This window comes from Microcaecilia unicolor, chromosome 8, assembly GCF_901765095.1.
Source record: "Microcaecilia unicolor chromosome 8, aMicUni1.1, whole genome shotgun sequence".
In the NCBI taxonomy this organism is placed as follows: Eukaryota; Metazoa; Chordata; class Amphibia; order Gymnophiona; family Siphonopidae; genus Microcaecilia; species Microcaecilia unicolor.
In genome coordinates, this window is record NC_044038.1 from 39,282,043 (window position 1) to 39,304,369 (window position 22,327).

Genomic DNA, 22,327 nt, shown 5'->3' on the forward strand with positions numbered 1-22,327 from the left:
TGTACTCTGGAGAGTTAATCTGAAAGAAATCAATTGTAATTTATACAAAAAAGATAAATAAAAAGCTTAAAGTATTAGAAAGAAACCACACAGCTAAACTTCAGCAATCAGGCACTATAGTCCTATAAGTAACATATTTCAATTTTCCATCGCATAAAGTATATTACTAAATATTGAGTTATCATTTTATAGTTTAGCTAAATAAAGGTAACCATTACATTATGTTATACAATACCTTGCAAGAATCGCTTTTGGAAAGTGACAATTTTGGAGAATGTAAATCTTCTTTCTGAGTTGCTAATAGATTAACACGATTCTCAATTTTATGTAATTTACGCTAAAAGAAGAAAAAAATTACTTCAGTATACTTTTACAAATTTGCAGCGATCCAATACATTAGAGCAGCATTTCTCAACTTCAAGCCAAGTACCCCTGAATTGAAAGACATTTATGATTGATTACCCCCTTGAGCTCTTACCAGCAGAGATTTTCAAACTGACATGACATTTTATTAAACCATTAGCTAACTTGGCAACCTACATAATACAGGTTACTACAGCTGGCATACATGGTGTATTCTTACAAACTGAGTAAAAAATGAGCAATGAGACTCACAAGATGGGGCCTATTACTAAAAAAAAAAAAGAGAGAAAAAAAGTTCACAAAAGTGGAAAACTTGTTCATAGTGACCAGATTCCTTGTTTTATTTCCCAGAGAATAACAAAAATTAAGGGGCCCTTTTACAAAGCATCAGTAAGCCCAAAGCGGGCTTACCACATACTATGCTGGAACTACTGCCGGTCCAACGCGGCTGCAGGTGGTAGTTCTGGCTCGAGCGCGTCCCAGTTCCAGCACACTGGAAAATATTTTTTAATTACGCGGCTCTAACCTGGTAGTCATCAGGCATCGCTGCCTGGTTACTGCCGGGTTACCGTGGGAGCCCTAAGTGCTCCTCCCCGTATGGCCACGTGGCAAGAGTACTCTTAACGAATGGCTATTTTTTTTAGGGGCTTTTCACCCGCTGCGGTAAAAAGGGCCCTGGTGCGCGGGAAAAACAGCCCCCGCTGCTACCGCAGGGCCCTTTTTCCCGCAGCTTAGTAAAAGGACCCCTAAACTTGGCTAGTCTCTAGGGGCAAGTTCTCTACCTTTGTGGATAAATTTTGGGTTTTTAGGCCCCAGTCCACCAAGGGGCCTTTGTGCATAAATGAAAACTAAAAATAAGCATTGTCCTGCTTTCTTTTGCAAAAATTGAGACAGCTGCTTTGAATACATCTTGCTTACACAGCTCTCTGGATATGAAAGCATCATTTGCATAACCCTTGCTCATCCTGGGTCGAGGAGGGTATATGTGTGATGGGGAAAAGACTTTATAAGGCCATCCTGCATCCCATAACCCTATAGAATTTTCTGAATTAGGGGGTAGGGAATTATCAAGGCTATTCTGTTAATATATTTCCTTAGTCTTTACATTTTTTGTTATATCTTTTTAACTCCTTTAATAACATTAACATTTCAGTTAAAATTTACCCAACTAAGGAACAAACAAGACAGCGGCAGCTGTAACTGTAGAATTATGAGCACAGGTCAGCAACCCAGTACAGGTCAAAAAGGGCAGATGCTGACACCCAGTGCGACTCTGGAATCTATCAGAGATCAAGAAGCCTGTAATTTGTTAAAGAACATGAGCCTGTGTAAACTCAGGAATTTATGATCTATTATGATACCCTTATAGGCAAGCTAGCTGGCGAGGGAAAGATGCAATTATGGATGGACAGAATAATGTGATTTAGCAACTTAAGGGAAAAATATATTGTGAGACCAGAATGATCTCTTAGGAAGATAAGTGCTGAAGTATGTGAAGCCTTGCTTAACACAAAAGGTATATAAACAATTGAATCAGAGCATTACGTTGGAGAGGCAGACCACACGTTTGTTTCCCTTGCTCTCCACATGAGAAACTAGCTGTAAATGTAACTTTCTCTTGGTAAGAAATGCTTTTACCATACGCTGGCCTTCCTAGTCTTTTATCTCTCTAAACTAGTATAAAAGGCCCATTTCGGTAGGCAATGAAACGGGCGCTAGCAAAGTAATCCCCCACCCCACAGCGTCCTTCCTGTCTCCCCTGCCGCCACCCATCTGGTCTCAGGACTCCCTCCCCACCAACCCTCCTCTGCCCCTGCAGCCACGCATGTGCAGCGGCTCTCCTCTCTCCCTTGCAGCCACCCATGTCCAGCGACTCTCCCCTCCCCTGCAGCCACCCATGTCCAGCAACCCTCCTCTCCTCCTGCAGCTACCCATGTCCAGCGACCCTCCTCTCCCCTGCCCCCCTGCAGCCACCCATGTCCAATGACCCTCCTCTCCTTTCCCCTTGCCCCCCCTGTAGCCACCCATGTCCAGCAACCCACCTCTCTCCCCTGCCCCCCCTGCAGCCACCCATGTCCAGCGTCCCTCCTCTCCCCCTGCCCCCCCCTGCAGCGTCCCTTTTGTCTCCCCCTGCCCTCCCCTGCAGCCACCCATCTGGTCTCAGGACCCCCTTCCCACCTCCCTCTTCCCTGCAGCCACCCATGTCCAGCGACCCTCCCCTCCCCCCTCAGCGCATCACCCAAACCCCTACCCCCCCCCCCAGCGTATCACCCAAGCCCCTACCCCCCCCCCCCCCCCACCACCAGCAGCCACCAATACTAACGCTGTCCGGCCGCTGCTGCGTCTCCTGTTGAGCAGCAGCGGCCGGTACAAAAAGAAAGAAAGCCAAAAAAGATTTTAAACCTGAAACACGGCTCCGTAGACAGCCATCTGGCATTGGCTGTCATCTCTGCAGCCGCTCCTCCTCTCCCCTCTGACGTCGCTGCGCTCCTCCGGGGTCTTCCTGCAGGGGCAGTGACGTGGAGGGGAGAGGAGGAGCGGCTGCAGCGACGACAGCCAATGCCAGATGGCTGTCTACGGAGCCGCGCTTCAGGTTACAAATCTTTTTTTTGGCTTTTTTCTTTTTGTACCGGCCGCTGCTGCTCTACAGGAGAAGCAGCAGCGGCTCGACAGCGTTAGTATTGGCGGTTGCGGGTGGCGAGGGGCTTTGGTGATGCGCCGGGGGGAGGGTCTTGGGTGATGCGTCGAGGGGGGGGGGTAGGGGCAGGAGTATGGAAACACGATCCGCGTGTTTCCCTACTCCTCCCCCCTGCCTGGGTCGCGGTTTTGCAGGGCAGGAGCTTGGGTGCTGCGCCGAGGGGTGGGCACTGACAGCTGTTTCCCAGGCAGGGGGAGGAGTGGGAAACACGCTCCGCGTGTTTCCCTACTCCTCCCCTTCCCTTGGAATCAGCTGTCAGTGACATCACTGACGTCAGTGCATTCTAAACTGCCTAGCAGACCACCTCCGAGGGAGCCACGGTCCCAGGCACATTAGAACATTGGAGGTGAGAATTATTATATAGGATTGCAGGTCGTTGGTGAGTACTAATTTGGGAAGGGATACAAGCAGCCTAAAAACATTACCTGGTTCTCAGCTTGTGCTGTTTCAGGGGATAAAGTGAAGATACATACCTGTAGCAGGTATTCTCTGAGGACAGCAGGATGATTGTTCTCACATTTGGGTCGACTTCTGCGCCAGCCCGGGAATCGGCAATTTTGCAAGCAAAAATATATATAAAAAGTTTTGCCAGAGTCTTCTGGCGCACGTGCAGCGCGCACCGTGCAAGCGCGGCAGTCTTCCTGCTCAGTTTAATCAAAAAGCAAATAAACAACAAGCAACTCCAAAGGGGAGGTGGGCGGGTTTGTGAGAACAATCAGCCTGCTGTCCTTGGAGAATACCTGCTACATGTATGTATCTTCGCTTTCTTCGAGGACAAGCAGCCTGCTTGTTAGCACATGTGGGGTCCCTATCACCTAGGCTCACTGAAAACAATGAACATTGGTCAATTGGGCCTCACAACAGCGAGGACATAACATAGATTGACCTGAAACCATAAACAACTAACAGAGTGCAGCCTGGAACAGAACAAAAAATGGACATAGGTGGGTGGAGTTGGATTCTAAACCCCGAACAGATTCTGCAGCACCGACTGCCCAAACCGACTGTCACGTCGGGTATCCTGCTGAAGGCAGTAGTGAGATGCGAATGTGTGGACTGATGACCATGTTGCAGCCTTGCAAATCTCCTCAATAAAGGATGACTTTAAGTGAGCCACTGACGCAGCCAAGGCTCTAACATTATGAGCCGTGACATGGCCCCCCCCAGAGTCAGTCCAGCTTGGGCATAAGTGAAGGATATGCAATCTGCTAGCCAATTGGAGATTGTGCGTTTTCCGATGGCGACTCCCCTCCTGTTGGGATCAAAAGAGACAAACAACTGGGCGGACTGTCTAAAAGGCTTCGCCCACTCCATGTAAAAGGCCAATGCTCTCCTGCAGTCCAAGGTGTGCAAACTCCTTTCGCCAGGGAGGGTATGAGGACGGGGAAAGAATGTTAGCAAGATAAAATGATAAAATGAGAAGAATGGTAAAAAAAAGAACTTGTAGGTTTTTTAAACCTATCATTCACTCATCTAACAGGCGTAGATGCTGTTCAAAAACACCATCCTGGAGGCCCAGGCCAAATATATTCCATGTATCAGAAAAGGAGGGCAGAAGACCAAACGACAACTGGCGTGGTTAAAAAGAGGTGAAGGAGGCTATTAGAACAAAAGAGAATCCTTCAGAAAATGGAAGAAATGCCACTTTTTATGTTCAGTCAGTTCTAAGGAATGTCAAATCAGATGAAAAGCGCTGATAAGAAAGGCTAAGAAGGACTTTGAAAGAAAGATAGCGGTAGAGGCAAAAATCACATAGTAAAATTTTTTTTCAGGTATATTAAAAGTAGGAAACCGGCAAAAGAATCAGTTGGGCCACTGGATGACCAGGGAGTAAAAGGGGCACTCAGGGAAGATAAAGAAATAGCAGAAAGATTAAACGAGTTCTTTGCCTTGGTCTTCACCGAGGAAGATCTGGTTGGGATACCGGTGCCGGACAGGGTATTCGAGGCTGACGAGTCAGAGAAACTTAATGAAATGTAAACCTTGAGGATGTAATGGGGCAGGTCTGCAAACTAAAGAGTAGCAAATCTCCTGGGCCAGATGGCATTCATCCCAGGGTACTGATGGAACTAAAAAATGAGCTTGCGGAGCTACTGCTGTTGATATGTAATTTATCCTTAAAATCGACCATGGTACCGGAAGATTGGAGGGTCGCTAATTTTTAAGAAAGGTTCCAGGGGAGATCTGGGGAATTATAGACCAGTGAGTCTGACGTTGGTGCCGGGCAAAATGGTGCAGACTATTATCAAGAACAAAATAACAGAGCACATTCTAAAGCATGGACTGATAAGAAAAAGTTAGGATGGATTTAGTGAAGGGAAGTCTTGCCTCACCAATCTACTGCATTTCTTTGAAGGGGTAAACGAACATGTCAACAAAAGGTGAGCCGGTGGATATTGTGTATCTGAATTTTCAGAGAGTGTTTGACAAAGTCCCTCATGAAAGGGTCCATAGGAAATTAGAGAGTCATGGGATTGGAGGTAGTGTATTGTTATGAATTAAAAACTGGTTGAAAGATAGGAAACAGAGTAGGGTTAAATGGTCACTATTTGCAATGGAGAAGGGTAGTTAGTGGGGTCCCCTCAGGGATCTGTGCTGGGACCTTTGCTTTTTAACATTTTCATAAATGACCTGGAGGTGGGGGTAACTAGCGAGGTTATCAAATTTGCTGATGACACAAAGTTGTTCAAGGTCGTCAAATTGCGGGAAGATTGTGAAAAGCTGCAGGAAGATCTTGCGAGACTAGGAAACTGGGTGTCTAAATGGCAGATGAAGTTTAATGTGAGCAAGTGTAAAGTGATGCATGTGGGGAAAGAGGAACCCAAACTATAGCTACGTCATGCAAGGTTCAGCGTTAGAAGTCACGGAACGAGAAAGGGACCTGGGAGTCATCATTGATGATACGTTGAAATCTTCTGCTCAGTGTGCTGCTGTGGCTAAGAAAGCAAATAGAATGTTAGTTATTATTAGGAAAGGGATGGAAAACAAAAATGAGGATATTATAATGCCACTGTATCGGTCCATGGTGCGACCGCACCTACAGTATTGTGTTCAATTCTGGTCGCTGCACCTCAAAAAAGATATAGTAGAATTAGAAAAGGCGCAGAGAAGGGCGACGAAGATGACTAAGAGGATGGGACAACTTTCCTATGAGGAAAGGCTAAAACGGCTGGGGCTCTTCAGCTTGGAGAAAAGGCAGCTGAGGGGTGATATGATAGAGGTATATAAAATAATGAGTAGAGTGGAACAAATAGATGTGGAGTGTCTGTTTACGCTTTCCAAAAATACTAGGACAAGGGGGCATGCGATGAAGCTGGAGTGTAGTAAGTTTAAAACAAATAAGAGAAAATTTTTCTTTACTCAGCTCATAATTCGACTCTGGAATTCGTTGCCGGAGAATGTGGTTAAGGCGGTTAGCTTAGCAGAGTTTAAGAAAGGTTTGGACGGCTTCCTGAAGGAAAAGGCCATAGAATGTTATTAAATTGACGTAGGGAAAAATCCACTATTCCTGGGACAAGCAGTACAAAATGCTTTGCTCCGTGGATCTTGTTGGGTGATTGTTACCAGGATGGGCCACTGTCGGAGACAGGGTGCTGGGCTAGATAGACCTTTGGTCTGTCCCATTGTGGCGATGCTTATGTCTTATGCTTATGTCTAATTGACTGGTTCAGATGGAACTCCGACACCACCTTTGGCAAGAACTTAGGGTGCGTGCAGAGGACTACTCTGTTGTGATGAAACTTGATATAAGGTGCATGCACTACCAAGGCCTGAAGCTTACTGACTACGAGCTGAAGTAACAGCCACCAAGAAAACGACTTTCCAGGTCAAGTACTTGAGATGGCAAGAATTCAGTGGCTCAAAAGGAGCTTTCATCAGCTAAGTGAGAACGACGTTGAGATCACATGACACTGGTGGAGGTTTGACAGGGGGACTTTGACAAAAGCAAACCTCTCATGAATCAAACAACTAAAGGCTGTCCAGAGATAGGCCTACCCTCTACTCGGCGGTGATAAGCACTAGTCGCACTAAGGTGAACCCTTACGGAGTTGGTCTTGAGACCAGACTCTGACAAGTGTAGAAGGTATTCAAGCAGGGTCTGTGTAGGACAAGAAAGAGGATCCAGGGCCTTGCTGTCACACCAGACGGCAAACCACCTCCATTTGAAAGAGTAACACCTCTTCGTGGAGTCTTTCCTGGAAGCAAGACAGACTTGAGAGACACCCTCTGAAAGACCCAAGGAGGCGAATCCTAAGCTCTCAACATCCAGGCCATGAGAGCCAGAGAGTGGAGGTTGGGATGTAGAAGCGACCCCTCATTCTGAGTGATGAGGGTTGGACAACACTCCAATCTCTACGGTTCTTCGGAGGACAACTCCAGAAGAAGAGGGAACCAAATATGACACGGCCAAAAGGGTGCAATCAGGATCATGGTGCCGCAGTCTTGCATGAGTTTCAGCAAAGCCTTCCCTACTAAAGGTATGGGAGGATACGCATACAGAAGGCCTGTCTCCCAATGTAGGAGAAAGGCATCTGACGCTAGTCTGTCGTGGCCCTGAAGCCTGGAACAGAACTGAGGGACCGTGTGATTGATCTGAGTGGCAAAATGATCCACTGAGGGGGTGCCCCACGCTCGGAAGATCTTGCAGACTACGCCCATGTTGAGTGACCGCTCATGAGGTTGCATTATTTTGCTCAGTCTGTCGGTCAGACTGTTGTTTACACCTGCCAGATAAGTGGCTTGGAGAAACATGCCGTGACGGCGTGCCCAAGGCCACATCTGGACGGCTTCCTGACACACAGGGCGAGATCCGGTGCCCCCTGCTGGTTGGTGTAGTACATGGCAACCTGATTGTCTGTCTGAATTAAGATGACTTGGTTGGACAGCTGATCTCTGAGAGCCTTTAGAGCATTCCAGATCGCTCTTAATTCCAGGAGGTTGATCTGCAGACCTTTTCCCTGTAAGGACCAGGCGCCCTGAGTGTGGAGCCCCTCTACATGAGCTTCCCACCCCAGGAGAGATGAATCTGTCGTCAGCACTTTCTGTGGCTGAGGAAGTTGGAATGGTCGCCCCATGGTCAAACTGGATTGAATCGTCCACCACTGAAGAGAATTCCGAAAACTGGTGGACAGTTGGACTACATCTTCAAGATCCCCCGCAGCTTGAAACCATTGGGAAGCTAGGGTCCATTGAGCTGATCTCATATGTAGAAAGCTCAAATCCAGATCCTCTAGGGTAGCATTTTCTGAAATGCTACCTGTTCAACGCGCAGGGCCCAAGAGACAGGCAGAGCTCCGGAGTCTCAATGCGTGGATGAGACGATGGTGCAGGGTGGAGGGTTTTAGATTTGTTAGGAACTGGGCAACAATCTGGGGAAGGGGGAGCCTATTCCGAAAGGATGGGCTCCACCTTAAATAGGGTGGGACCAGGCTGCTGGCGTCGGTATTTAAAAAGGAGATAGAGCAGCTTTTAAACTAGAAATGGGGGGAAGGCCGACAGTCGCTCAAAAGCGCATGGTTCGGGATAAGGTATCTTGCAAGGATACCTCACAAACAGGGAAGATAGGGTTTCTGGATAGTGAGGTTGCACAACAGACCGTGGCAGGTCAGGTGCCCTTAAATACAACTAAAGATCAGACAATAGATGGCAAATCAATAGTGTCAAATACTAAGCATCATGCAAATAGGAACAACAAACATACTCTGAAATGTCTATATGCAAATGCTAGGAGTTTAAGAAATAAGATGGGAGAGTTGGAATATATTGCAGTTAATGAAAAATTGGATATAATAGGCATTACTGAGACCTGGTGGAAGGAGGATAACCAGTGGGACACTGTCATACCGGGGTACAAAGTATATCGTAGTGAAAGGGTGGACCGGACTGGTGGAGGGGTAGCATTATATATTAACGAAAGCCTTGACTCAGATAGATTGCAAATTCAGCAGGACACAAATCACACCTTTGAATCATTGTGGGTTGAAATTCTATGCATAAAAGGGAAAAGGACAGTGATAGGAGTGTACTACCGTCCGCCTCACCAGGATGAGCAGGTAGACGCAGAAATGATAAAAGAAAGAGACACAAACAAAATGGGTGATGTGATTAATAATGGGTGACTTCAATTATCCAAATATAGACTGGGTAAATGTAACATCGGGACATGCCAGAGAAGTACAATTCCTTGATGAAATCAAGGACAGCTTTATGGAGCAGCTGGTGCAGGAGCAGATGAGAGAATGAAAAATTCTAGACTTGGTCCTTAGTGGAGCGCATGATCTGGTGAGGGACGTTATGGTACTGGGGCCGCTTACATAAGTAATGCCACACTGGGAAAAGACCAAGGGTCCATCGAGCCCAGCATCCTGTCCACGACAGCAGCAAGTCAAGGCCAAGGGCACCTGGCGAGCTTCCCCAACGTACAAACATTCTATACATGTTATTCCTGGAATTGTGGATTTTTCCGAAGTCCATTTAGTAGTGGTTTATGGACTTGTTCTTTAGGAAACTGTCTAACCCCTTTTTAAACTCTGCTAAGCTAACCGCCTTCACCACGTTCTCCGGCAATGAATTCAAGAGATTAATTACGCGTTGGGTTAAAATACTATCATGTTGTATTATTATCATGTTACCCAAAATCCTTCTGTTATCACTAAATGTGTACTCTCTCATGTATTTCCAGTACTCATGATGTATTGTAAGCCACATTGAGCCTGCAAAGAGGTGGGAAAATGTGGGATACAAATGCAACAAATAAAATAAAGAAAAATTTGCTCCGAGTGGAGGAGTGCCCTAGTGGTTAGGCTGGTGGACTTTGGTCCTGGGGAACTGAGGAACTGAGTTCAATTCCCACTTCAGGCACAGGCAGCTCCTTGTGACTCTGGGCAAGTCACTTAACCCTCCGTGCCCCATGTAAGCCGCATTGAGCCTGCCATGAGTGGGAAAGCACGGGGTACAAATGTAACAAAAATAAAAAAATAAATTTACTACACTGTAGTTTCATCACATGCCCCCTAGTCCTAGTATTTTTGGAAAGCGTGAACAGACGCTTCACATCTACCTGGTTCCACTCCACTCATTATTTTATTTACCTCTATCATGTCTCCCCTCAGCCATCTCTTCTCCAAGCTGAAAAGCCCTAGCCTCCTTAGTCTGTCTGCATAGGGAAGTCGTCCCATCCCCGCTATCATTTTCGTCGCCCTTCGCTGCACCTTTTCCAATTCTACTATATCTTTCCTGAGATGCGGCGACCAGAATTGAATACTCAAGCTGCAGTCGCACCATGGAGCGATACAACGGCATTATAACATCCTCACACCTGTTTTCCATACCTTTCCTAATAATACCCAACATTCTATTCGCTTTCCTAGCCGCAGCAGCACACTGAGCAGAAGGTTTCAGTGTATTATCGACGACGATGACACCCAGATCCCTTTCTTGGTCCGTAACTCCTAACGTGGAACCTTGCATGACATAGCTATAATTCGGGTTCTTTTTTTTCCACATGCATCACCTTGCACTTGCTCACATTAAACGTCATCTGCCATTTAGCCGCCCAGTCTTGTAAGGTCCTTCTGTAATTTTTCACAATCCTGTCGCGAGTTAACGACTTTGAATAACTTTGAGTCATCAGCAAATTTAATTACCTCGCTAGTTACTCCCATCTCTAAATCATTTATAAATATATTAAAAAGCAGCGGTCCTAGCATAGACCCCTGAGGAACCCCACTAACCCCTTCTCCATTGTGAATACTGCCCATTTAACCCCACTCTCTGATTCCTATCCTTCAACAAGTTTTTAATCCACAATAGGACATTTCCTCCTATCCCATGACCCTCCAATTTCCTCTGTAGCCTTTCATGAGGTACCTTGTCAAACACCTTTTGAAAATCCAGATACACAATATCAACTGGCTCCCCTTTGTCCACATGTTTGTTTACTCCTTCAAAGAATTGAAGTAAATTGGTCAGGCAAGATTTCCCCACACAAAAGCCGTGCTGACTTGGTCTCAGTAATCCATGTCCTCAGATGTGCTCTGTAATTTTGTTTTTGATAATAGCCTCTACCATTTTCCCCGGCACCGACGTCAGACTCACCGGTTTATAATTTCCCGGATCTCCCCTGGAACCTTTTAAAAAAATTGGCGTTACATTGGCCACCCTCCAATCTTCCGGTACCATGTTCGATTTTAAGGATAAATTGCATATCAACTAACAGTAGCTCCGCAAGCTCATTTTTCAGTTCTATCAGTATTCTAGGATGAATACCATCCGGTCCAGGAGATTTGCTACTCTTTCAGTTTGCTGAACTGCCCAATTACGTCCTCCAGGTACAGTTGGGGGAACTTAGAGAGGAAAAGGGAGAAGAAGAGTCAGGTAATGTACATATATATAAAAAGCTTTGCCAGAGTCTTCTGGCGCGCGTGCGCATTCCCGCTCAGTTATTTTTTCTCCGTGGTGAGGTGGTCGAGTTTTTCCCCGCTCCTCTCAGGCCCGGGAAAGACTTTTCTGCGTTGGTTTTGTCTTTTTTTTTTTTTTTTGCAATTTTCAGTCTAAAAAAAAAAAAAACAACCTCCTGTAGTTTTTTCTTAGCTTTTTTGCCCCTTTTTAAGTTTCCTTTGTTTTTTCTGACGCGGCCGGCTTGCTCCCTTCTTTTCATGCCCTTTTTTCTTTTCATAGGCACGATTACGTCTTTTGATTTCGACGAAGCCGTTTTTTCTTCCATGTGATCGAAGACACACCCAGCGGCTTCAAACGTTGTACTCGGTGCAACGTGGACTATCTCAGGTACCGATACCCACGCTTGGTGTATCTAGTGCCTTGGGCCCGACTACAGCCCAGCCGCTTGTAGTCTGTGTCTTTTCATGAAGAAACGGAACCAAGCGTCTTGAGAGGCCCAACATGAGAAGCTTTTGGGGGCTCAGTCCGGTCCTTCGACGTCAACATCAGTATCGAGGGAGACATCGACGTCGGGAGCAAAGGTAATGGCTGCGGAACAACCAACTTGTGCTGGGAGCAGTGAGGCATCAAGTGGGTCTCCACCTGTCTCGAGGCCTCCTGCTATGCAGGCCCCCTGGGACCGACCTTCGTCGGACCCGGCCCCGAGGAGATGTGAAGATTCCACGTCTTCCTCATCGGTACCGAGGAGTCATGATGACTGGCATCGAGCGAAGGCGAAGAACCACCGTCATCGATCTCCTTCAACACGGTGCCAGGAGCTCTGGGGTGTCGAGGGATTCAGCACCCGAGAAGCATCGGCGCCGAGAGGATTCACCCCCCCCATTCAGGACGTGCCGAGCCTCGACAGATTCTGCCACTGCTCCTATCCCGACCCCACAGCCTTATCCGACGGCGGCACTCGACAAGCGCATCAGGGCCCTGCTTCCAGAGTTTCTGGAAGGGTTACTGTGCCAGGCTGTTTCGGTGTCGGGGTGCTTGCGCCTTCTGTACCATTGGCAACAGCGGTCTCTGGCCCTTTGCCTGTTGTGAGGTCCCCGACCTCGGTGCCGCCTGCGGCATCGGTGTCAGCTGCCACCCAGGTTGACTCTCCTTCGACGTTGGTGGAGGAAGCTTCACCGGAGTCCAGGCGGACGTCGACTTCTCGGCACTGCCATTGAGGACGTCGTTCCTTGGAGTTGAGGCAGGCTCAGTTTCGGACTGCTCAGATGTCTTGTCCGATACTGAAGATGAGCGCTCGTGGGAGGAAGAGGAGGATCCCAGGTACTTTTCTTCTGACGAGTCCTTTGGGATTCCTTCTGAACCTTCCCCTCCACCAGAAAGGAGACTGTCTCCACCGGAGAGTCTATCCTTTACCTTCTTCGTCCGAGAAATGGCTGTGGCTATTTCCTTCCCTATGGAGGTTGAGGATGAGCCCAGGGCTGAGATGCTCAAGGTCCTGGATTATCCTTCTCCATCTAGAGAAGCTGCAACGGCTCCTTTGCATAATGTACTGAAAGAAGTCTTTATGTGAAATTGGTCGTTCCCTCTGTCTAACCCCGTGATCCCAAAAAGAACTGAATCCCAATATCGGATCCAAGGGGAGCCTGGATTGATGAAGTCTCGGCTACCTCACAATTCCATGGTGGTGGACTCCGCTCTTAAAAGGGCCAAGAGTACTAGGGACTATGCCTCGGCGCCCCCCAGGCAGAGAATCTAAAACCTTGGACTCTTTTGGGAGGAAGGCATATCAGGCCGCTATGCTTGCTGCCAAAATCCAGACATACCAGCTCTTCACGAGCATCCACTTGCGGAACTCGGTGAGGCAACTGTCTAGCTTGGTTGATGTGCTCCCTCCGGAGCAGGCCGAGCCTTTTCACTAGGTGGTCAGGCAGCAGAAGGCATGTCAAATTCCTGGCCAGGGGTACGTTCAACACTTTTGATGTAGCATCCAGAATCGCTGCCCAAGGTATAGTGATGCGCAGACTCTCATGGCTGCGTGTCTCTGACCTGGATCATTCGGTCCAGCAGCGGATGGCGGATGTTCCTTGCTGGGGGGAGGGGGAGATAACCTTTTTGGTGCGAAGGTAGAGGATCTGGTTGACCAGCTCAAAAAGCACAATGATGCTATGGATTCTTTCTTCCGCCGGGCGTCTTCTGCTACTACCTCCTCATCCAGGAGACTCATCCATGTATTTGTTCAGACCGTAATCGGCTGACACCGTTAACGGTTATATGTAAGCCACAATGAGCCTGCAAAAGGTGGGAAAATGTGGGATACAAATGTAACAAATAATTTTTGCTTGCAAAATTGTCGATTCCCAGGCCGACGCAGACGTTGACCCACATGTGAGAACAAGCAGCCTGCTTGACCTCGGAGAATAATGGTGAAACAAAGGTAAGCCTCAAGTTTTCCTTCAAGATCTCTTCTGGCCTGATGGATCAGTTCGTATACACCAGAACCATCTAGGAACCCTTGAGAGTTTCTGATAACAGAGCTGGTTGGCTCAACCCTATTTTTTGGCCCGATTGTTGCTTCATTCATTTGCAGAGGACTACAGATTGGATGTGCTGGCCAGAGCCCGTGTTATCCCTTTCTACAAGCACGTGGAGGCAGAGAAAGCCAAATTTTGCCAGTGACATCACCAGCATAAACAGAGGTGCTCCCTGGAATAATCCAGCATGCAGCTGCCCAAACAGCAGAAGGCCCTTTGTAATGTACCCATACCCCATCGACCACTGCAGCTGCAATGATAATCACGCAAGAAAAATACCACAGAGTGGCACTCGCTACCCTGTATGTACTAGGATATAGCCATATCATGGGAACCCATATGGCTGGCAATCATAAAACATTTTTTTTTGAAGGACAGAGAACACCCAGAACTCCAGCTTGAGGTCTTCCAAGGGTGGGACTTCAGAACAGTGTCACTGACTAAAGAAAAGAAAGCTATTAGGAAGACAATTTCTCCTTTCTTAGCATCAGCTCCACTGCTCTGGACCAATGGGATGTACCGAAGCATATCTACTGGCAGGGTTTGACTGGGGGCTTTGACAAAAGCAAACCTCTCATGAAGCGAACAACTAAAGGCTGTCCTGAGATCGGCTTACCTTCCACATGGTAATGGTACGCACTAATCACACTAAGATGAACCCTTACAGAGTTGGTTTTAAGACCAGACTCCAATAAATGTAGAAGGTATTCAAGCAGGATCTGTGTAGGACAAGAACGAGGATCTAAGGCCTTGCCATCACACCACACAGCAAACCGTCGCCAGAGGAAAAAATAACTCCTCTTGGTAGAATCTTTCCTGGAAGAAAGCAAGACTCGGGAGACACCCTCTGACAGACCCAAGGAGGCGAAGTCTACGCTCTCAACATCCAGGCTGTGAGGGCCAGAGACCGAAGGTTGGGATGGAGGAGCGCCCCCTCGTTCTGCGTGATGAGGGTTGGAAAGCAGTCCAATCTCCACGGTTCTTCGGAAGACAACTCCAGAAGAAGAGGGAACCAGATCTGACGAGGCCAAAAAGGAGCAATCAAAATCATGGTTCCCCTGTCTTGCTTGAGTTTCAGCAAAGTCCTCCCTATCAAAGGAATGGGAGGATACGCGTACAGGAGGCCTTCCCCCCAAAACAGAAGGAAAGCATCCGACGCCAGTCTGCCGTGGGCCTGCAGCCTGGAACAGAACTGAGGGACCTTGTGATTGGTCTGAGTGGCAAAGAGTTCCACCAAGGGGGTGCCCCACACTTGGGAGATCTCGCGAACCACTCTGGAACTGAGCGACCACTCGTGCGGTTGCATGATCCTGCTCAATCTGTCGGCCAGACTGTTGTTTACGCCTGCCAGATACGTGGGCTGGAGCCACATGCCGAACCGGCGTGCCCAGTGCCACAAGCTGACGGCTTCCCGACACAGGGGGCAAGATCCGGTGCCCCCCTCTTTGTTGAGCAACCTGGTTGTCTGTCTGAATTTGGATAATTTGATGGGACAGCCGATCTCTGAAAGCCTTCAGAGCGTTCCAGACTGCTCGCAACTCCAGGAGGTTGATCTGTAGACCTTGTTCCTGGACGGACCAAGTCCCCTGGGTGTGGAGCCCATCGACATGCGCTCCCCACCCCAGGAGTGACGCGTCCATGGTCAGCACCTTTTGCGGCTGAGGAATCTGGAAGGGACATCCCAGGGTCAAATTGGATCGAATTGTCCACCAATGAAGGGAGAGGAGAAACCTCGTGGACAAACGGACCACGTCCTCTAGGCTCCCAGCAGCCTGGCACCACTGGGAGGCTAGGGTCCATTGAGCTGATCTCATAAAAAGGCGGGCCATGGGAGTCACGTGAACCGTGGAGGCCATGTGGCCGAGCAATCTCAACATCTGCCGAGCTGTGATCTGCTGAGACGCCCGCACCGAGGAGACAAGGGTCAGCAGATTGTCGGCCCTGGTCTCTGGAAGGTACGCACGGGCCGTCTGGAAATCCAGCAGAGCTCATATGAATTTGAGTTTCTGAACTGGAAGAAGGTGGGACTTGGGATAATTTATCACAAACCCTAGCAGCTCCAGGAGTCGAATAGTCACCTGCATGGACTGCTGAGCTCCTGCCTCGGAGGTGTTCTTTACCAGCCAATCGTCGAGGTAAGGGAACACATGCACTCCCAGCCTGCGTAGAGAAGCCGCTACTATGGCTAGGCATTTGGTGAATACCCTGGGCGCGGAGGCGAGCCTAAAGGGTAGCACACAGTACTGAAAATGCCGTGTTCCTAGACGAAATCAAAGATACTGCCTGTGAGCTGGCAGAATCGGGATGTGATCCTTTAAGTCCAGAGAGCATAGCCAATCGTCCTGTTGAATCATGGGAAGAAGGGTGCCCAGGGAAAGCATCCTGAACTTTTCTCGGACCAGATATTTGTTCAGGGCCCTTAGGTCTAGGATGGCACGCATCCCCCGTTTTCTTTTCCACAAGGAAGTACCTGGAATAGAATCCTAGCCCCTCTTGCCCCGGGCTCGACCGCATTGGCGCTGAGAAGGGTGGAGAGTTCCTCTGCAAGTACCTGCCTGTGCTGGAAGCTGAAGGATTGAGCTCCCGGTGGGCAATTTGGAGGCTTTGAGGTCAAATTGAGAGAGTACCCTAGCCGGACTATTTGGAGAACCCACTGATCGGAGGTTACAAGAGGCCACCTTTGGTGAAAAAATATTAACCTCCCCCCGACCGGAAGGCCGTCCGGACCAGACACTGGAACGTCGGCTATGCTCTGCAGGAGCCAGTCAAAAGCCCGCCCCTGACTTTTGCTGGGGAGCCGCAAAGGCCTGAGGCGCGCGCTGCTGACGAGAGCGAGCGCGCTGGGGTTTAGCCTGAGCAGCAGGCTGGCGGGAAGGACGACTGTACCTAAGCTTACCAGAAGAATAGGGAACCATCCTCCTTCCCCCATAAAAACGTCTACCCGAAGAGGTAGAGGCTGAAGGCGGCCGGCAGGAGAACTTGTCGAAAGCGGTATCCCGCTGGTGGAGCTGTTCGACCACCTGTTCGACCTTGTCCCCAAAAACATTGTCCCCCCGGCAAGGGGCATCCGCAATTCGCTGCTGGATTCGATTTTCCAGGTCGGAGGCGCGCAGCCATGAGAGCCTGCGCAGCACCACACCCTGCACAGCGGCCCCGGATGCAACATCAAAAGAGTCAAAGACCCCCCTGGCCAGGAATTTCCTACACGCCTTCAGCTGCCTGACCACCCGCTGAAAGGGCTTGGCCTGCTCAGAAGGGACCTTGTCCACCAAGTCCGCCAACTGCTACACATTGTTCCGCATGTGTATGCTCGTGTAGAGCTGGTAGGACTGGATTTTGGCGATAAGCATTGCAGAATGGTAGGCCTTCCGCCCAAAGGAGTCCAAGGTTCTAGAATCTTTGCCCGGGGGCACCGAAGCATACTCTCTAGAACTCTTGGCCTTCTTGAGGGCCAGATCCACCACACCAGAGTCGTGTGGCAACTGAGTCCGCATCAACTCCGGGTCCCTATGGATCCGATATTGAGATTCGATCTTCTTGGGGATGTGGGGCGTAGTTAAGGGTTTCGCCCAGTTCGCAAGCAACGTCTTCTTGAAGACATGATGCATGGGTACTGTGGACGATTCCTTAGGTGGCGAAGGATAGTCCAAGAGTTCCAGCATCTCAGCTCTCGGCTCATCCTCCGTGACCACGGGAAAGGGAATTGCCGTAGACATTTCCCGGACAAAGGCCGCGAAAGAGAGACTCTCTGGAGGAGAAAGCTGTCTTTCAGGCGAGGGAGTAGGATCAGAAGGAAGACCGTCAGACTCCTCGTCAGAGAAATATCCGACGCCTTCCTCTGCTTCCCATGAGGCCTCCTCATCAGTGTCGGACACCAGCTGGTGGACTTCGGTCCGAAGCTGTGCCCGCCTCGACTCCGTGGAAACACGGCCACGGTGGGAGCGTTGAGAAGAGGACTCCCGTAGCGGAGGCGATGGAGCTCCCTCCATCGACGTCGTCGGGGAGCCCTCCTGGGAGGCGGCCGGCACCGCAAGCGGTACCGGGGTGGGCGTCCTCACCGTAGACGAGGGCCCAGCCGTCGCCTCACTCGACGGCACCTGCGGCGCAAGCACCCCCGGTACCGGAGAAGGGCGAAACAGCTCCTCCAGGATCCCCGGAAGGATGGCCCTGAGGCTCTCGTTCAGAGAGGCTGTAGAGAAAGGCGGTGGGGCCGGTACCGGCGACGAGCTGCGAATCTGTTCCGGGGATGGAGGCGGTACCGGGCTGTCCACAGGGGAACGCATCGACACCTCCTGAATGGAGGGTGAGCGGTCCTCCCGATGTCGACGCTTGGGTGCCGGCGGTATCGGCGACCCAGAGCTCTCGGTACCACGCTTGGAGGGCGACTGATGCCGGTGCTTCTTAGCCTTAGCACGACGCACGGCATCGGTACCCCCCGGTACCGAAGAGGAAGACGTCGAATCCAAACGTTTCCTCGGGTCCGGGTCCGAAGAGGGTCGATCCCAGGGGGGCTGTACCGCGGGAGCCCTCGAGACAGGCGAAGACCTGCTCATGGGCTCACCGCCACCAGCAGGGGAATGGACAGCCCTCACCTGCACTCCAGACATCGAAGCACCCTCCGACGACATCCTCAGGAGGAACGACCCCGGTCTCGCAGCTGCACCAGACGATGACTTCGATACCGAAGGCCTCGATGTCAATGCCGGTACCGATGAACGCGGTACCGAAGTCGATGATGGGCGCGGTACCGAAGGCTCCGATGCCGAGGACCGCGGAACTGAGGATGTCGACGCGCCGGATGAAGTCCCGAACAAACTGTTCCACTGGGCTAATCTCGCCGCCTGAGTTCTCCTCTTCAAAAGAAGACAGAGATTGCAGGCCTGAGGACGGTGCCCAGCCCCCAGACACTGAAGGCAAGAAGCGTGCCTATCAGTGAGCGAGATTATCCAGCCGCACTGGGTGCACGGTTTGAAGCCGCTGGAAGGCTTCGATGACATGGGCGGAAACATCTCGCCGGCAAAATCGAAATCCGCAATGGTGAAAAAAGGGCACCAAAAACTCAACAAAAAACGAATGGGCGGCGAAAAAGGCCGCACTCGACCACGAAAGAAAACTTACAGGCCAACACTAGAAATAGAGGAAAAGTAGAGAAAAAAGACCGCGAATCGCGAGGGATCTCCAAGGGGCGCGGAGCGACCAAAAAAACAGCCGTCCCGAGCCGCGGAAAAAAGGAGACTTGTGAACACGAGCGATTTCGGGCGGGAAGACGGGCGCGCGCTAACTAGCAAACTCTGTTGCTAGGAAGATCTCCGATCGGAGGGGCTGCCGTGGACATCACCCATTTGTGAGAACAAGCAGCCTGCTTGTCCTCAGAGAACAATACTTGCCATCTGCTAAAAGAGTGGAGTCTCATTCTCTGTCCAGATGTCCTATTGGTACCTTAGATTTATCTATTATTTGGAAACCTCCAATGTGGGGGAACCTTATGACAGCTACATTGTTGGAATGCCTAGCTTTAGCTGCAGACAAGGACTATGTTTATATTTTAGATATTCATTAAAATGCTAGAATTGCTCTGTTCAGGTTTTTCCTGATGTGACTAAGGAGATGTAGAGAAGGAAACAGGCTTTGCTTCTTAGACCTGGGGTTCTTCAAAGGGGGGGATGGAGGGTGGTGGCTGTGGTATTGAAAATAATTTCCTTGCAAATATGTGATTAAATATCAGTCTACTAAATGTGTGTGACCATAATCAACCATCTTCCTTCATTATTAGGAAGAGACAGTTGGAACTACTTTCAATGGAACCTCAACTGTGAATCAGGGCTCACCACCCTTTATGGAACCCTGAAGTTAGATGCAGAAGTCACCCTTTTTCTTTACTATGGAATATTGCCCTTACACTTGGTTCTTTTCTTTGATTCTACCACCTTAATTATGGGCTTCAGTTAGGTCAGTTGAGACTCATTTTTAAAATTCTATATATGTTACTGTAGTTTCTTAATACTGACGTGTTTTTTTCTGTACAAGATGTATCTTGAAAATGTAATTTCAATTTCCACAAAAAAAATTGCTGATAAGTTTTGTATTACTTTGGTAAACAGCTTTCATGAGAGACAAACATTGAATTAAACAGCAAAGCAGATTTTCTGAAGTACAGTAATCTCTTCTTTAATATGCAATGTTTTAATTAACTTACTAAGCACTTAGCAGCTAGTTCTTCATGTTTTTTCCTGCATTGTATTTGTTTGACTCGTTCAATAAGCTCCTCCAGTCTTTGGTCAAAAGCACTTCTGAAGAAAACACAAATTTGCTGTTCTATCAAATGTCTCACCTACAGTTATGATTAAGAAAAATAATTATTTTAAATGCAAATATCAATTCATCTTGACAAAAAGAGAAAGGTCTTGGAAATTAAGAACAAATACCATATATAAAAGCTTACATAAATCACTTCTAAAAGGTTATCAAATGTAAAACCTTGCTGACCAAAAGAAATAAATCAGAAATATTTTTAAATGTATCATGTGAAATGACTAAGGACTCCTTTTACTAAGCTGCAGTAAGCATTAGTGCATGCTTACTGTAGCTTAAAAGGGTTTACCACAGGATGTGATTAGGTGTCCCACAGTAAGATCCAAGTTGCACATGCAAACCACATGCTAAAATATTTTAAACGTTTTTCTGGGGGGTTGAGTGTGGGCGTTTCTGCTCTAATCAGTTCGAACACCTACACTGCTGCCTGCTGATTAGCATGGGATTATAGCATGAGCCCTTACAGTCAACAGCTCTCTCACAGTAGGAGGGCACCAAATTCCAGCTGACACCTTAGGCACTAATGAAAGATTTGAAATAAACATGATTACTCCCAAAAGGAGTAAGCATACTATTTGTATTTCTGGCGAGAAGTGGTGGCGTACCCATCTGTGAGTAGTAGGCACCCCTCCTCGATGAGGATCGATGAGAAGGCACTCGGCAGGAGAGAGAAGGGATTGCGTTTCTTGATTTGGGCAGTAACTTCTGCAACCTTCTCTCTAAAAAGGTTATTCCACCGGCATGGGGCATCCGCCAACCTCTGTTGAACCGACTGTTTCAAGTCAGAAACACGCAGCCATGACAGTCTGCGCACAGCTATATTTTGAGCATAAATCTTGGATGCCATGTCAAAGGTGTCGTAGGCGCCCCTGGCCAAGAACTTATGACACGCCTTCTCCTGCTTAGCCTACTGGCGTAATGAGTCAGCCTGCTCCGGTGGGGAATAGTCCATCAAGTGCAACAGTTTATGTACCAAGTTCCATAAGTACAGGCTCGTAAAGAGCTGGTATGATTGAATACAGGCCACGAGCATTGAGGCCTAAACATCTTCCTCTCAAAGGAGTCCAAGGTCCTAGCTTCCCTGCCTGGGGCCACCGAGGCATAGTCTCTAGAACTCCTGGCCTTTTAGAGAGTGGATTCCACCACTATGGAATTATAAGGCAACTGGGGCCTATCAAAACCAGGTGTGCTGTGGATCTTCTTAGGCAGGACAGGGACCGACAGACAGGACTTGAGCACCTCATGGAGAGGGACAGTCACAACCTCCCTAGGAGGGGACTCGTAGTCCAGGACCTTGAGCCATCTTAGCCCTGGGCTCATCCTCCACTTCCAAATGAAATAGAATAGCCTCAGCCATTTCCTTTACAAAAGAAGGGAATGAAAGGCTCTCCAGAAGAGACTTTCTCCATTCACGTGGGGGGGGGGGGGGGCAGAGAGGATGCCATATGACTCATCCTTCAAAAAGTGCCTTGGATCTTGACTCCCATGAGCGTTTCTTGTCAGTGTCAGACAAACTCCTCGTGGGAGGGCTCAGACAGTGCCTGCCTCGACTTAGAGAAACCATGTCCCTGAGAGGGGCATTGAGTCGATTCCTGCCTTGACTCTGGTGAAGATTCCTCCACCGACATTGAGGGAGTACTGGCTTGGGTGGCAGTCGACACTGGTGCCGCATCAGGCTGAGGGCCAAGCGGGGCCACAACAGAAGGTAGGGTAGGTGCAAGCACTCCCGATACCGATGCACACCACTGCAAAAGACCATCCAGCAACCTAGGGAGCAAAGCCCAGATACGCTCATTGAGTGCTGACTGGGGTGCCGGCTTTGAGACAGGCTACAGAACTGATGAGGCCGAGAAGGGGGTCGGGTCCTGGCTGCTTGGAGACAGACGCATCAGTACCTCCCGGATAGAGGGGAAACGATCCTCCCTGCGCTGATGCTTCTTGGGTCCCAAATTCCTCGACGCCCTGGAGCTCCTGGCACCATGTGTCGAGGGCGACTGATTCCAACGCTTCTTGGCCTTTACCC

General features: G+C 49.0%; 1 protein-coding gene across 8 annotated transcripts in view; it reads right to left on the minus strand.

Annotated features, from left to right (window-relative positions):
* The window catches only part of ATF7IP2 (activating transcription factor 7 interacting protein 2), a 123,411-nt gene that overhangs the window by 71,616 nt on the left and 29,468 nt on the right, over positions 1 to 22,327 (minus strand). For all 8 annotated transcript variants that reach the window (XM_030211754.1, XM_030211750.1, XM_030211751.1 and 5 more), the window contains 2 exons: positions 20,189 to 20,323; positions 236 to 337 (listed from right to left, as the gene is read on the minus strand). In XM_030211754.1, coding sequence (XP_030067614.1) covers positions 236 to 337; positions 20,189 to 20,323 — 237 coding nt within the window. The remainder of the gene's footprint in view (positions 1 to 235; positions 338 to 20,188; positions 20,324 to 22,327) is intronic.